The sequence below is a fragment of the Phallusia mammillata genome, chromosome 6 (assembly GCF_965637545.1).
Source record: "Phallusia mammillata chromosome 6, kaPhaMamm4.hap1.1, whole genome shotgun sequence".
Taxonomy (NCBI): Eukaryota; Metazoa; Chordata; class Ascidiacea; order Phlebobranchia; family Ascidiidae; genus Phallusia; species Phallusia mammillata.
Window position 1 is genome coordinate 27,085,452 of NC_137257.1, and position 13,347 is coordinate 27,098,798.

The 13,347-nt window shown below is 35.0% G+C and overlaps 2 protein-coding genes across 2 annotated transcripts; one reads left to right on the plus strand and one right to left on the minus strand.

Moving 5' to 3' along the window:
* The first annotated feature begins 936 nt into the window (after positions 1 to 936).
* Positions 937 to 9,313, plus strand: LOC145232936 (dynein axonemal intermediate chain 7 homolog). The gene is made up of 15 exons (XM_080097599.1): positions 937 to 1,111; positions 1,691 to 1,837; positions 2,341 to 2,481; positions 3,036 to 3,173; positions 3,510 to 3,647; positions 4,174 to 4,354; positions 4,499 to 4,585; positions 4,861 to 4,970; positions 5,545 to 5,635; positions 5,843 to 6,015; positions 6,666 to 6,891; positions 7,228 to 7,442; positions 7,945 to 8,109; positions 8,452 to 8,562; positions 8,924 to 9,313. Exons 1-15 carry the CDS (start codon positions 1,109 to 1,111, stop codon positions 9,233 to 9,235), a joined length of 2,238 nt encoding a protein of 745 aa, XP_079953725.1. The 5' UTR covers positions 937 to 1,108; the 3' UTR covers positions 9,236 to 9,313.
* A 538-nt stretch (positions 9,314 to 9,851) lies between these two features.
* On the minus strand, positions 9,852 to 12,434 carry LOC145232937 (crk-like protein). Its single transcript, XM_080097600.1, has 3 exons — positions 11,724 to 12,434; positions 11,400 to 11,510; positions 9,852 to 11,000 (listed from the first exon to the last, which is right to left on the minus strand). The coding sequence occupies exons 1-3, from the start codon at positions 12,381 to 12,383 to the stop codon at positions 10,884 to 10,886; spliced, it is 888 nt and encodes a 295-aa protein (XP_079953726.1). The 5' UTR covers positions 12,384 to 12,434; the 3' UTR covers positions 9,852 to 10,883.
* Positions 12,435 to 13,347: the final 913 nt, after the last annotated feature.

The following is a 13,347-nucleotide window of genomic DNA, read 5'->3' on the forward strand; positions in this document are numbered from 1 at the left end:
TGTATTGTGCTTATATGTCGGATGTAAACTTGGACAAAACTAAGCGATATAATCTGGAAAACAGACGATTATCGGAAAATTAGGTGTGCAGTTTCGACAAAACTTTTTCAAGCTTTATTAATGTTTAAAATGTCCAACCTGTTTGCCAATAATCAGCAAACCGTTTTTTGATTGTTTTTTTTTTCAATACCTTTAGTAAAATAATTTCAAATTACAACTATTTTACTTTTCTGTCGGGGCAGTAGGCCTAAGTGAAATTACAAAACGCACAAGTGTGCTGCCGCAGAATAGATTGAAACACGATAAATATTAGCACGCGTGCCAGGCTTCGTCGACAGTTAATTTTCCTGTTCGCCAAAGTACGCTTGTCGAAATGATTGTGAATTTGCCACATTTTTTTTATTGAACAAAAGTTTTTCTATGATAATTTGAGTCAGAATTTCGACATAAAAAGTTTCTTTGTCATTCCCATAACACATAATATGTTTTGAACATGTTGCAAAAAATCGCATTGTTTGGCCTGATTGAATTATGAAATTTTTAGAACTGCACAATTCTAGGAAACTATTGGCAAGTTGTTTTTCTTTGTTAAATGTCCTTTAATTAAAAATCATCACGTTTTTCGCGTCACTTTGGTAAAAACATCACACACTGAATCGCAATTCTACTCTGCCTATATTTTTCCCGTTTTTTTCTTTGTACCTAAACAAAAGACTTTTTTAGTGTTCAAATTAAATACTTATCTATTTTTTGTATTTATTTTGTAAAACTTTTTAGTATTCACTGCCTCCGTTAATTTACGCAGTGTTGCCATCGCTACGATAGGCAGTGATGCGGAAAGTATTTTTTATTAAATCCTCAACTTTTAAAATCGTTTTGCGTGTTTTTGTTTCACATTTACTTTTTAACAACACGCTTTCATAAATAAGTTTGCCCAAACATTTTAACTTGTCAATCTTTGCAATAATCTGCCTTGTTGTTGCAAAACTAACATTTCCACAAAGGTTTGTTAATCTAAACTGCAACGGATTAAAAAAGAGTTTGTTATGGTGCAAATTTATTCGGCCGGCGGTTATCAGTTTTTTAACTTCGTTCACCAAACATCAAAATGGTAAGAAATACAATAAAATACCGGTATTTTATCTGTTACGTTTCTTGTTGTGTCCTTTGAGCGGAAGTAAATTATTGCAATTTGAAACCTCCGTAAATGTTCTTATTGTAAACAGTTTTTTCATACTCTGAACAACATTTTGCATTGCTGCGTTTTTGTATTGTAATGATGATTATGAATTGAATTAGTAAACTTTGCAATCTAAATAAAAAATAATGTTATTTAATTCTGAGCTATATATATAATCTGTTCCCTGTGACGGTTTGCTTCAACTTGTGGTAGTATTTTTTCTTAATAAACTTGTGTATGTAGCCTTGTGTTTTCGCTGACTCTGTTGTGTTGTCAAATTGCTGCATAATTATTAGTGGTGCTTAACATGTGGCAGTTTGTCACTACTGGGGTCTCCGTTTTTGCGGTCAACACACCTAAACCACCGGCCGATGTGGTGGTGGCACTGTAGGTGTGTCTAAGAAGAAATAAACAATTTCCTTCTTTAACTGAAAAAATGCTGCAATCTAACAAATTATGCAACATATCTTCTTTAACAAGTACACATAAAAGCAATATCTTAACATTTAGCCCCCAAAATCACCTAATCGGTCTGGGAAGTCAACGCCCACTAAAGGGCGCCCTGGAGACAAGAAAGAGGAAGAGAAAATAAATGTGGAAGAAGATGAAGCAAAACTTCTGGCAGAAGAAGAAGAAAGGAAGAGAATTGAGAAGGAGGTGAAAATATTTCCATTAATTTTATGGCAAAACTAAACAGTTATTGTCTTGGGAAAGTATTTATATGTGCATTGAGTCGAGTTTATCGCTTGGTTCAAGAAACATAGCGACACAATTGCGCTCAAACAATCACCAAGCCGGAAATAGCTGCGCAAAATAGATGTTATGGAGCACAAAAAAAGTGTTGGGCACAATTGGTGGACCTGATTAAACGCGCTGCAGCTACACCGTACTATAAAGCGTTATGTGGTGGGTGCTCACAGGAAAGTGAGTGTGGTGCAGAGTGAGTAAAATCCACTGAGGGGAACGATGGTGGGACCAGTCGATGAGGCCCTAGAATCTAACCACCCAGTTTAGGGCATTCTGAAGTAGAGGTTGATTATACTTAATGGGTTCGAAATAGCAGCACTAAAAGGCTCTTTACAAGCCACACATCTTATATTTGATATTTAAGGTAAATTAAAGCCTTTAAAGTTTTTAACATGATGATGATTTGTTTGTAGAGAAAGGAACAGTTGGAACTTGAAAGACTCGAGATTCTGTCGAAGATTCGTGAAAATGAGGAAGAAGAAACACGGAAAGAAGTTGAAGCCGTTGACGTCGCCGTGGAACAAGTTGAAAACGACAGGAGAGCAAATGCCCAGGTGTAAAGCAAGTGGCTGATGATGGTCTCATGCAAATGTGTTTGATAATCGCATTGACTAGTATTTTGTTTAGCATTACACCAGTTGAACGACAAATTTGTTAAATGACAGTGAGATTGCCCATGTAACATGAAAAGTTGTTATGTTATGAATTTTTCCACATTTATATTTAATAGTGCACCTTAAAATTTATGTTTTTTAATAAGTGCACTTATGGGTTTAAAAAGTTTGAGAAACTCTTATATAATTTCTTGGTTCTGAAATTAACAAGAAGCACTTTGGAAACTTGTGATGTAATAATAGTGTTGGAATGCTTGGAGCAATTTAATCATATCCTCTTTGCTACATTAGCAGGAACTATTGCAAATAAAATTTAGAAATATATATATTCCTTCATTTAAAACCGACTGATTCTGTTTTTCCAAGGATTTTATCATCGATTGGTTTTAATGTATTACATTTAGATGTATTTGTATCATGTTTTTAAAGGCTCTGTGATAAATAGATATTTTATCTTGTGTGTAACAATTCTCACAGTTGTGTAAAATTTTTAGTGGGAGCGTTACATGAGATGTGAAGGGAAGCCAGACCCCACGTCGTCCAAGGAAATCAACACTTTTATTTCATTGACCAAAGAAAATGGGAAACCTGATTTGAATGTTGTATTGGAGGATGCTGTGCTTATACTGAGTGTGAGATTGCATTGCTTTTACTTTATTTTAGCATAATATTATAAAAAATATAATTTGGCCAGAAAATTAATGATTTAAAAGTATGAAAGTTAAAAACAATCGTTGACAAGTTACATAGTATGTGAAATCCTACAGTTCTTGGGTTGATTAAAAATAGCCTCAATTAAAAAAGCAAATAGTGCAAAAACTACTGAGTATGACAGAAGAAGCATTTCTTTCCATTGATTTCGACAACAATGATCCAAACAAATCAGCTAAAGTAGTTTTGCAATTATTTAAAACAAATATATGTTTAGGTGCACATCCACATCAAAACGTTTTTGTTTATGTTTTCAGCTTATTGATGAGTTGAACTTTTTATTGGAGGATTGTGTATTAAGTGACGACGTTGCGTTGGAATACAAACAAACAATTCTCTCGTTACAAAGTTTACTTCTATCCAGATATGACGATGCAACACTGAAATTATTGAAGGTAAGAAACCTTCAGATGCTTTTTGCACTGAAACGTTTAAACCATTTTATTCAAACGTGTATGTTTGGGATGAACTGTAGCTGGTTGCACTGGAATATTTTTTTAATTAAGTTAAAGGCCAAAAATTAATTTACAGGAAATTATAAATAAGTGTTTTGTTTTTCTAATTTTGTAAATCCAAATTTATTTAGATGTTTACAAAATAGGCTTTCGCAACAGTTAAGTTAAAAAGGATGTAATATTTATGACAGTGTATTTCATTAATTAAGATGAACATAAATTCATAACTGGGATTAGCCCTGAAGCATCTATGCAGACCAGCGATCACGGAGTCCCAGAATGACTCCTGTCGTATGTTCGAATTCCACCACAGGCTAGATATTACTAACATATACCTTGCCATATGGGAATGCTTGGTGACCGACTGATTCGGTATAACGCCTTCAATGGGCCTGGCGTACCATGATTTATTGCATTAATAACTTGTTTGTTTCTCTGGTGTTAACTTAACTCTACTCATTTGTAGGAAGCGAGCTACGAAGCAGATTCGGAAACTGGTAACCTCCAGAAGGTTGTCAAGGGCGACAATGAGGTCATAATGCTATGGGGAAATCTCAATAAAAATCCAAGGTTCAAAGGGTACGAGTTTGAATCGGAAAAAGTGACGTTTGAGCTTCCAAAACTGCTTGCAATGTCTGATATTGCAGGTGAGGGTTTCAATTCAAGAATTAACAAAAATGATTTTACCTACTTATTTTTCATGCATTTGTGTTATTAGTGCAGCAAAAAGAATCCAAGTGCTTGCTACGTGTAAATAGACAACATCACATAATTTTTGACTTTTTTTTCAGTTCGGATTTTACAAGAAAACTTTGACCATTATTCTCACCAATGCAGCACTTTTCATGCAAAGCAAAAGAAACAAGTTGAACAAGAAGGTAGAGATGGTGGAATATTTTACTGTTTTTTTTAATTCAAAATACATGGTTTGTCATCTATCATCTAAGCCGTTAACGTTAACAATATTTTCTATGAAACAATAAATGACATGTTTACTAATGCAGTAAAGACAATAAATTTTTGAAAACTAGAAAACAAAATATATTTGGTTTGCTCTGTTTATTAAGGGACTCTAAAATTTTTGTCCTCAGCAAACCGATTTAGGGTGTATCTTATGTGCATGAATAAATAAGCCATTTGTATTTTTTATCAGCTGAGAATGTTGAAGTTCCTGCTGATGAAGAAGGAAAGAAGAAAGATGGAGAGACTGATGAAAGTGACGAGGCCGAGGAAAACAAATCTGTTTCAAACGATGGAAGAAAGGTTGGTTTCCCAAACTGTTTTATAAATGAAGTTGTCGTCATCGGTTGTCTGCATAAACGCTTCAGGACTGATCCCAGTATGAATTTATGTCCGACGGATTACTGGTCGATCTGGCGATCCACTACTACGAAGCTGACATGTGCAGCATACAAGGCAGGCAGCGGTGCTTGTGATTCGACTTTCAGTGGGTTCACCACTGAGCCTGTGTAGCTCAGTTGGTGGAGCGCGAGTCCTGAAATGACTCCAGTCATGGGTTTGAATCTCACCGCAAGCTAGGTATTCTAGCCTCTCCTTGCCATATGGAAATGCCTGGAGACCGGCTGATGCGGTATAAAGCCTTTAATAGGCCTGGCATACTTAGTTGTTGGAAAAATGTATGGATGCAGTTTAAAAATAAATCAGTTAAGTGTTAAAGATGGAAAACTCCACCTATAATGTGTGATAGTTTCTCAGTGTTGCATTCTATTAGCATTGCGAATCATGACATGGTGAAACAGAATACCTTGGGTAGCTACTCCATTTGCTCAAAGTTAAAATGTTAATGGCATCAATAAACTGGTCATTTATTATGTAGAGTGGAATGAGTGAAACATCGGGAAAGGACGAAGAAGAGAAAAAGGAAGAAGGAAAAGAAGAGGGAAAAGAAGAAGGGAGCAATGTAGATGGTGAGACTGGTTTGTTGACAACGGAGATGTGGTGAATTTTTGGTTTTACTGTGTGTAGTATATCGTAAATCACCAGTCACGACTTCAGACTTGTCAAAAGTTTTTAGTCTGTTTTTGGTTTTACCTAAGAAATCTTTTGTTTGTAAAATCGTGTTTTGTAAGTTATGTTTTGAAAATTTTTAAGTTTACAATCACATACTTTCACAGCAGGGGAATCCCGTGCAACACCAGAAATCAAAATAGAAATGGAGGATGACGAAATTCTTGACCCGGATGTTGTGGATTTACGACAATGTACACCACTAGGTGGGGTGTATCACATCGACCTCGCAAGATTGCCTCCCCAACCTAAAGTTGTTAAAGGTTGGACCCTAACTCAGGTTGGTTGTTGTTTTACATTGAACATGGCAATCATTAGAAATTACAAACAAATGTTAATTTTTTTTAATAATCAAACACAAAACTTCCGGAGTGCTACTTGTTAAGTTTGTGTGTAGTGTAAATGCCAAGGATTATATTTATTTTGCATCTTGTCTTTTGTGTCCTTTATGCTGTGATTTTGATCTGATTTGGTTGTAGTTCAACATTATACATGACAATTATTAGAAATTATGAGGATTCTCATTTTTTTGTTTTAAACATTAAATGCAAAATTGCTACAGTCCTAAGTTTGTGTCTAGTTGCCTATAATAGATTTTTTTCATCTTGTCTTTGTGTCTTTTGTACTGCTGGTTTACACAGTAATGCTTTTACTCAGTGTAGCTTACTTGATGTTAACTTCAGGTGCAGTAGCTTTCAACGTTCAGTTTTCAACATTAATTTTATGCATTTTTTATCATTGTTTTATGTGTGTTTCACCAATTGATAGTCTTGTGCTTGCCTGTAGATACTGAGATGCGGCATTGGCGAAATGTATTTATCTTGAATTTATATAGATGGATAACTTAATGATTTAAAAAATTTGAAAAAATTTGTAATTTTAATGTTATTTTAGTTCTATTTCATCAACTCCTTTGTCGACTTCCTGCAGATCATTGATGAACCGCTGACCCAGGTGAAATACCCGTCGGAACATTTAAGGAAAACCCCCTCGCGAGCCCCATCAGCCACCCCAGATGCCAGAGATGGGGAAGAAGGTGCTTCCCCAGCTAAAACCCCCCTGGAGCAGCAGCAACCCCCGATCGGGATCACAATGATGTTGCCCAACAATGTTTCATTTTTTGAGGAGCCACAAGTAGCTAGATGGGACGATCAAGGTTTGGATCAAGGATTTTTTTAAATTTTTTTTTTTTTTCATGAAGTAATAATTGGCAAACTTTTAGCTGTTGAATTGGGTTGGGTTTATATTGCTTGGTAAAAAAAAAACGCATAGTGACAAATATGTACTGTAGCAATCACCAAGCTGGAAATAGCTGTGCAACAATGGAATGTTATGGAGCTCAAAATAGTGGAGGGCAAAATTGGACATTTTATATATGCGTCTCCAGCTACACCGTTTTTTCCATGGTTTTAAATTAAATTTGATTGGAAACCACTGATGTAAACTGAAACTTCATTTAACTTTTGTGTGCAAATATTTTATACATCTGCAGACAAGCATTGGAAAACATCAAACATCACAGATTTAAATTACGATGAGGAAAAACGGATTTTAAACTTCAAAACATCCCAGTTTGGAAGTTTTTGCCTCTTGCAGGACACGTACCTGAACATGCCGTTCCAGTCTTGGGAATTACGACCACTAGGTGTCAATGCAACACAACTTACGGTGACAGCAGCAATTGCCGAGATCCATATCCAAGTCAAGGTGAGCTTATGTCGATCAATGGTAATATGCCAATTGTAACACTGACATGATTACACGCCACTGCATTAAATTTTGAAGTTGTACTTTATTACATCTTACACTTCGATTTTTTTATATATTGTGTTGTTGTAATTTTAAAGCTTGGGTAATAATTCACCAGAATGACAGGTCAATCAAACTTGCAGACATTTTGTTTCAAGAAAAATTGGCAATCTGAAATATTAATTTGTTTGACCCTAGCTGAAATAAACATGTGATGATGGATGCCTAAGCAACAGTTGTAATCGTTGAGTTTGTACCATAATAACTGATGGTACTGCAGGGCTGACCACCGACTAAAAAATAACCTAACAGTAAACTACTTGGTTCCAACATTGTTAAATATTAATTTCAACACTTTGAAGGCTGTGGATTCTGATCCTGTCATGACCTCCGATGTTTTCCTGAAACTTGTCGCAAAAATACACCAACCTCATTTTTGTTAATATTGTTTCTATTACAGGAGCGACAGTGCATGTTGGTGAAACCAGACGAGGAAATTCCGCAACTTTCACATATTTATGGCCATTGGATGGCAGCAAAACTCCTCATTGCTAAAATCCAAAGTGCCGGAGTAAATATATTTCCTGCTTCTGATGCTAACAAGTTTGCTACTGTTCAGGAAAAGGTTTGGAAAATCATTTTCATTTTTGAAAGTTAAGTTTTGCGTAGCCTTGTATCAAACTCTTAATTCACTTTGAGTGTCTGTGTGTTGACGCCTGGTATTAAATATCTCATTTTGGGGTTTGTTAAGGGCGTTGTGATATTTGTTTTAAAGATAGAATTATCATTTGTTTTTTCTGAAAAACGTACAAATTTTTTACCACTTCTGTTTCACTGCTAACGGTCTGTGGGTTGCTGTGTGCTGACCTGTGTTTTGAAGATAGAATTAACATTTGGTTGTTCTGAAAGACATACCAATTTTTTATACCGCTTTTCTTTTTGAAATATTTTAACTTCTTCATCCCAGGATGTGGACATGGATTATATTTACCACCAGATGGCACTGTTGTCGTCAGCATTTGCGTTTTCGTGGAGTAAATGGAATAGCGAGGCACCAAAAAATAAAGTTTTATTTCAAGTAAGCCTCAAATTTATCTGCTGCTGGATCTTGCAGTCAATCTTACTAATTGCATGTTGCATATGAACTATGGTTTAACTGGCTCACACCCAACCTACTTCAACCAGCAGTACCAATTTAACTGAACTTATTTATCAACAAAATCATTTTTATCTAAATGCAGTATCCAATTATAATATGGGTACAGACCTATTGAAGGATTTGAAACTGTAATGCCTTATTATGATTTTTTTGATTTCTGTAACGGAATGGCCAGATTGTTGCAAGATTTTAACAGTTTAAAATAATTTAATTATGAAAGTTTTAGTGAAATCAGTTTGATTTGCGACAAAACTTTTCCTTTCATATTTTTTTACACAAGGCTGCACCACTGTATGTGACCACTGATGCACGACCAGTCCCGGATGATGATTGGTCGATTTTTGCATGCTCCAATGATCGTTGTTATAAAGCAGCACTTCAGGAGTACGACGAAAGTTACTGCGACGACCTTTCATCAGATGCACAATACCATTGTGATGTCATACATGCTCTGCGTATGACATCACTGAAGGGAGATCCTGTCGGCAAATTACTCACGTCACTTGTGAAAAGATCAACCAGCTGTGATATGTTCTTTGTGGACACTGTGCTTACTCTATTGAAAGCCACTCAAGTTATAAGTTTCTCGTAAAGTGTAATTTACTAAATGAGCAATGATATTTTTGTAACAAGATGAAATAAAGTTTATTTTTATGATGTTGGTACACAACTAGTAACTAGTATTTCTTTTAGTAATTTGCATTTTTTTCAAAAAGTACCTCACTTTATTTTTGCATTGTAATAGTGGGAAAGCTATGATGTCACAGAAGGTATTGATGAGTCATACAAGGATACAGTTTTGTTTCACCGAAAATAACTTAATGATGAAGTGTGATGTCATAATTTAGTTCCTGAATTTAAGTTCACCCAATAAAAGGACAACTATTTTTAGAACTAGGTTGTTTATAATGACATCACAATGCATAATGTGACTTAATAATGAACTCCATAACTATTTGCCACAAATAAATACTTGGTTCTAAAACTAAGCAGAACATGTGTAAAGTGAATATTTGTTAGTTTGCATCAAAGTCAAGTTAAATTAATCATGAACTTTTGCTCATTTCAAGTAAAACAATGGGAGTATATGAAACTACTGAACGTCTACACAGCAATGATTTGTTGTCCTACAACTTTCCTTCACACAAAAACAGTAAGATGGCAACCAATGCTAATTTTGACCTTTACACAAAATATCACACAGACTATAATGACAAGTTAATTATAATTGGTTAAAACAAGAAGTTCATGTCGCCACCATTCATTGCTACAGGCTCGAGGCCGCAGCAGTGAGAAAAATAGAAACTTGCGACGACAACGATCAACATATTTACAAACAAATCCATAAACAACATAATATTCAGTGATGTTTTGTCATGCGAAGGCACAAAGTTAAAAAAGCACCAATATCACATATTCAATTCAGTGTTTAGATGGGGGATTGTTTAAGAAATGACTTTTTCAATAACAAGTTTTGACTTTAAATTTACATGGCCATAAAATGGGATATCAAAATGTTTTCTAAAATATTTTGACCAAACCTTAAAGTATTTAGTGACTAAAGACATCGATAAACACAAACGATCTTTAGGAAAAACTGTCAGCGAATGTGCATACTGTTGGCATAGCAACAAGGACGACTGTTATTCATTGTGTAGAAATTACACTTATCCAGTTCATTCACATGTTGCTCAACAATATTCAAACCAACAAGTTCAATTCTGTTGGTAAATTTTTCGTGCATGAACAATTGCAACACGGTCATAAGTGAATCACAACAATAACATTTTCGTGCAATCAACAAAACTTATTTCAGCATAAAATCCAAACAAAACATTTAAAAGCGTAAAATCTTTATTACAAGATAAAACATTGTTGTGCTGTGTCTTACATACTTTATTGTTTCTTAAGATAATTTTAAAACAGCTTATTTCGATTTCAGCATTTAGGTTTGTTAATATTTTGGCTGCATTTGTATTGTTTAGCAGTGCTATAGGATTGCAGAAAAAAATCATTAACAAAACATTTGATAAAACTTAAAAATCCGACTGACGTTTTAAACAACAAGAAAATCACATAGGTGACATATGATTTAATATCAACACGAGTTTATGTACATGCTTTCAATCTTGCAAATATAAAATATAAAACATATTAAATTATTTTCCATACTCCCCCCTGCGACATTCATCCATACAAGACAGGAAATTTTTTTATTCCAATTGCTTGTGTGTTGCATTTCACGATTTGTCAATCAATTTGACGTGGGTAAATGGGAAAACCCCTTGTTTACCCTTACAAATCCCCTCCCACTGCCCATTCTTGTTCATCTTCGTCACTTTTATTACATCTCCAACCTTAACAAAAATGTTACATTTAGTCACAAAAAAATACAATCATATATATTACCAGAAATCAACACTACTAAAACATCTGTGATAGTTTGAAATCCCTTTAGATCTGTTACAGTGCCCTTTTTCTTGAAAAAGTAATTAAAACATGATTAGCCTAACAAATGGCTTGAGACAATGCAAATGAAAAATTCTACTGGGAGTCATTAATGTCACCTGCAGTTTAGTGCTAATAATAACTGGCAAATTATAATTAACCTTAGGGTGATAATTAAGTGACACACCACCTAAAATAAACATATCATGAAACCTGAAACAACGATTTAATAAAACAGACTTTTAATGTTTTATTTCACATGTTTAACAAACATACAGAAAGTGAAATACCATTGTTATGTCACAAACCTCTAATCGGAGTGCTGTAGGGTCGTAAGCATTCGGAACGCGCCTCGTAATAACTTCTGCATAAACAGGATCGCTTATCGTTGGCATGGAAACCGGACGGTTTGATATGGTCTGAAAAGAAATGATTCATATTTTTAAAAACAAAATTTTTAACCACCTCTTACAAGATGGAACAATATATATTTTGTAAATCAACATTTATCCAAGAAGAAAACATTTCATTTCAGAAAACACATTTGTTTAACCACTTCTATAACAAACAATTTTTGTAAACCAACTTTTATCCAACTTCAATGAACCATATAAGAATATAAGCGTTCTTACTTGGGATAATCCAGGAAACTGGTATGTTATTGGCGATGAATTCCTATTTGGAATGTGAACCTCAACATAAGGAACAGGAATTTGGCCAATTTGTCCCTGTGCATTTCTTGCGTTCCACCAATTTTCCTCGGGTTTTTCAATTATCTCTAAAATTTCTCCCTTGGAAAACGGCAGGTCATCTGAATCATTGCCCTTGAAATCAAACATAGCACGCACGAGGACAGAAGGTTCACGTCGCTGAGTGTTGCTGCCGTCAACTACATCTTTACCCACAGTCGATTGCGACGGTCCGTTTGTTGGAGATGCAGTAGGCTGGTGGCTATTAACGGCGATCTGTGCGACCGGTGCAGGTTTCAATATTGGCTCAATCAGGGTAGTTGTATCAAGATAATGTACTTTGTAAAAGTCAAGCAACTCGGGCATCGAGTCAAATGTTTGGTCGCCGATTTTCAGTTTGTTTTGCAGTTTGTTGATTATGTAGTGACTGACTTTGCTGTTTTCACTGACGGAGAGAACATAATCTCCCGGACATGTGGTGCTGTCTCTAACAAGAAAAGTTCCATGCCGCTGCTGGATGAGTTTATCCTGTGTGTCTTTTCTGCCAATCTTTCCAAAATACCAGGAATCTTTATTTTGTGAGTCAAAATTGGCCGAAGCCATTACTAATGTCACTGCGTTAATTTCTATGGAACAAAAAGGTTATTTAGTGCTAATGTTTCAGTGGAATCAGAAAATAGTCAAATACTATACACTATTCAAATCAAAAGTTGTTTTATTACGTTATGAAAATATTTCTAGCCAAAAACTACATAACAATATCAATTGTTTTTTTGTACACAAAAATTAAAACACCCTCATATAAGCAATTTAAACCTGCACACCTCTTTTGAGCCAACTTAATTCTGCACCATCACATGCTAAACTCTCTAATTTAAAATATTTTCACAACTTACACAAAGTATTTTGCACCCATCCCAGAGTATTGGTGAAAAAACACGAAATTAACAAAAACGAAAATAGTTTTGCAAAAAAATCTCGATCACGAACTTGCTCGGCAGGTCTTGTCATCGAAATCATATGTAACTTCACCATGGTTCATGTATTGCAACATTAGAAAGTATAAGACCGGAACTGGTTGTTGTAAATGTTATTTGTTTGGAAACAAACAAACAAACATCAAATTTGCTTGTCACTTGATGTTTGCGGCTAAATACCTTTTTTACCTGGGTAAAAAGTGAAAATTAAACAATTTTGTTAGTTATCACATTCATAGATGTCATAAATTAATTTTCAAATGTCACGATTACACTCGCACAAAATGTCATCGCTCGTAAGTTAGGTGAAGTACTGAAGTTGGCGATGCGGAACTTATACCCGCGAACAATTGAATTAAAAGAATGATTAGAACTTGACACAATAAGAATCGACACTGGTAGAATATGATCACAATCAGATCCGGCTTACGTCTGTTACAAGGAATAAAAGTAAACGAATTTGTTTGCTGTGCAGCCCACATATGTTGAGACTGTGTTGGTTCATTTGCGTGAGTCGGAACTGCACCCGCCGCGAACCTGATACATTAATTCATCAATTACGGTCGGGGTATGAACCCTAGAACGGCAAC

Coding starts and splice junctions, on each gene's coding strand:
- LOC145232936 (XM_080097599.1), top strand. Junction 1,838..2,340: donor GGAAGAGAATTGAGAAGGAG/GTGAAAATATTT, acceptor ATTTGTTTGTAG/AGAAAGGAACAGTTGGAACT. Junction 6,892..7,227: donor AGCTAGATGGGACGATCAAG/GTTTGGATCAAG, acceptor ATACATCTGCAG/ACAAGCATTGGAAAACATCA.
- LOC145232937 (XM_080097600.1), bottom strand. CDS start 12,383: ATGGCTTCGGCCAATTTTGACTCACAAAATAAAGATTCCTGGTATTTT. Junction 11,511..11,723: donor AGTTTCCTGGATTATCCCAA/GTAAGAACGCTT, acceptor ATTTCTTTTCAG/ACCATATCAAACCGTCCGGT. Junction 11,001..11,399: donor CTACAGCACTCCGATTAGAG/GTTTGTGACATA, acceptor ATTTTTGTTAAG/GTTGGAGATGTAATAAAAGT.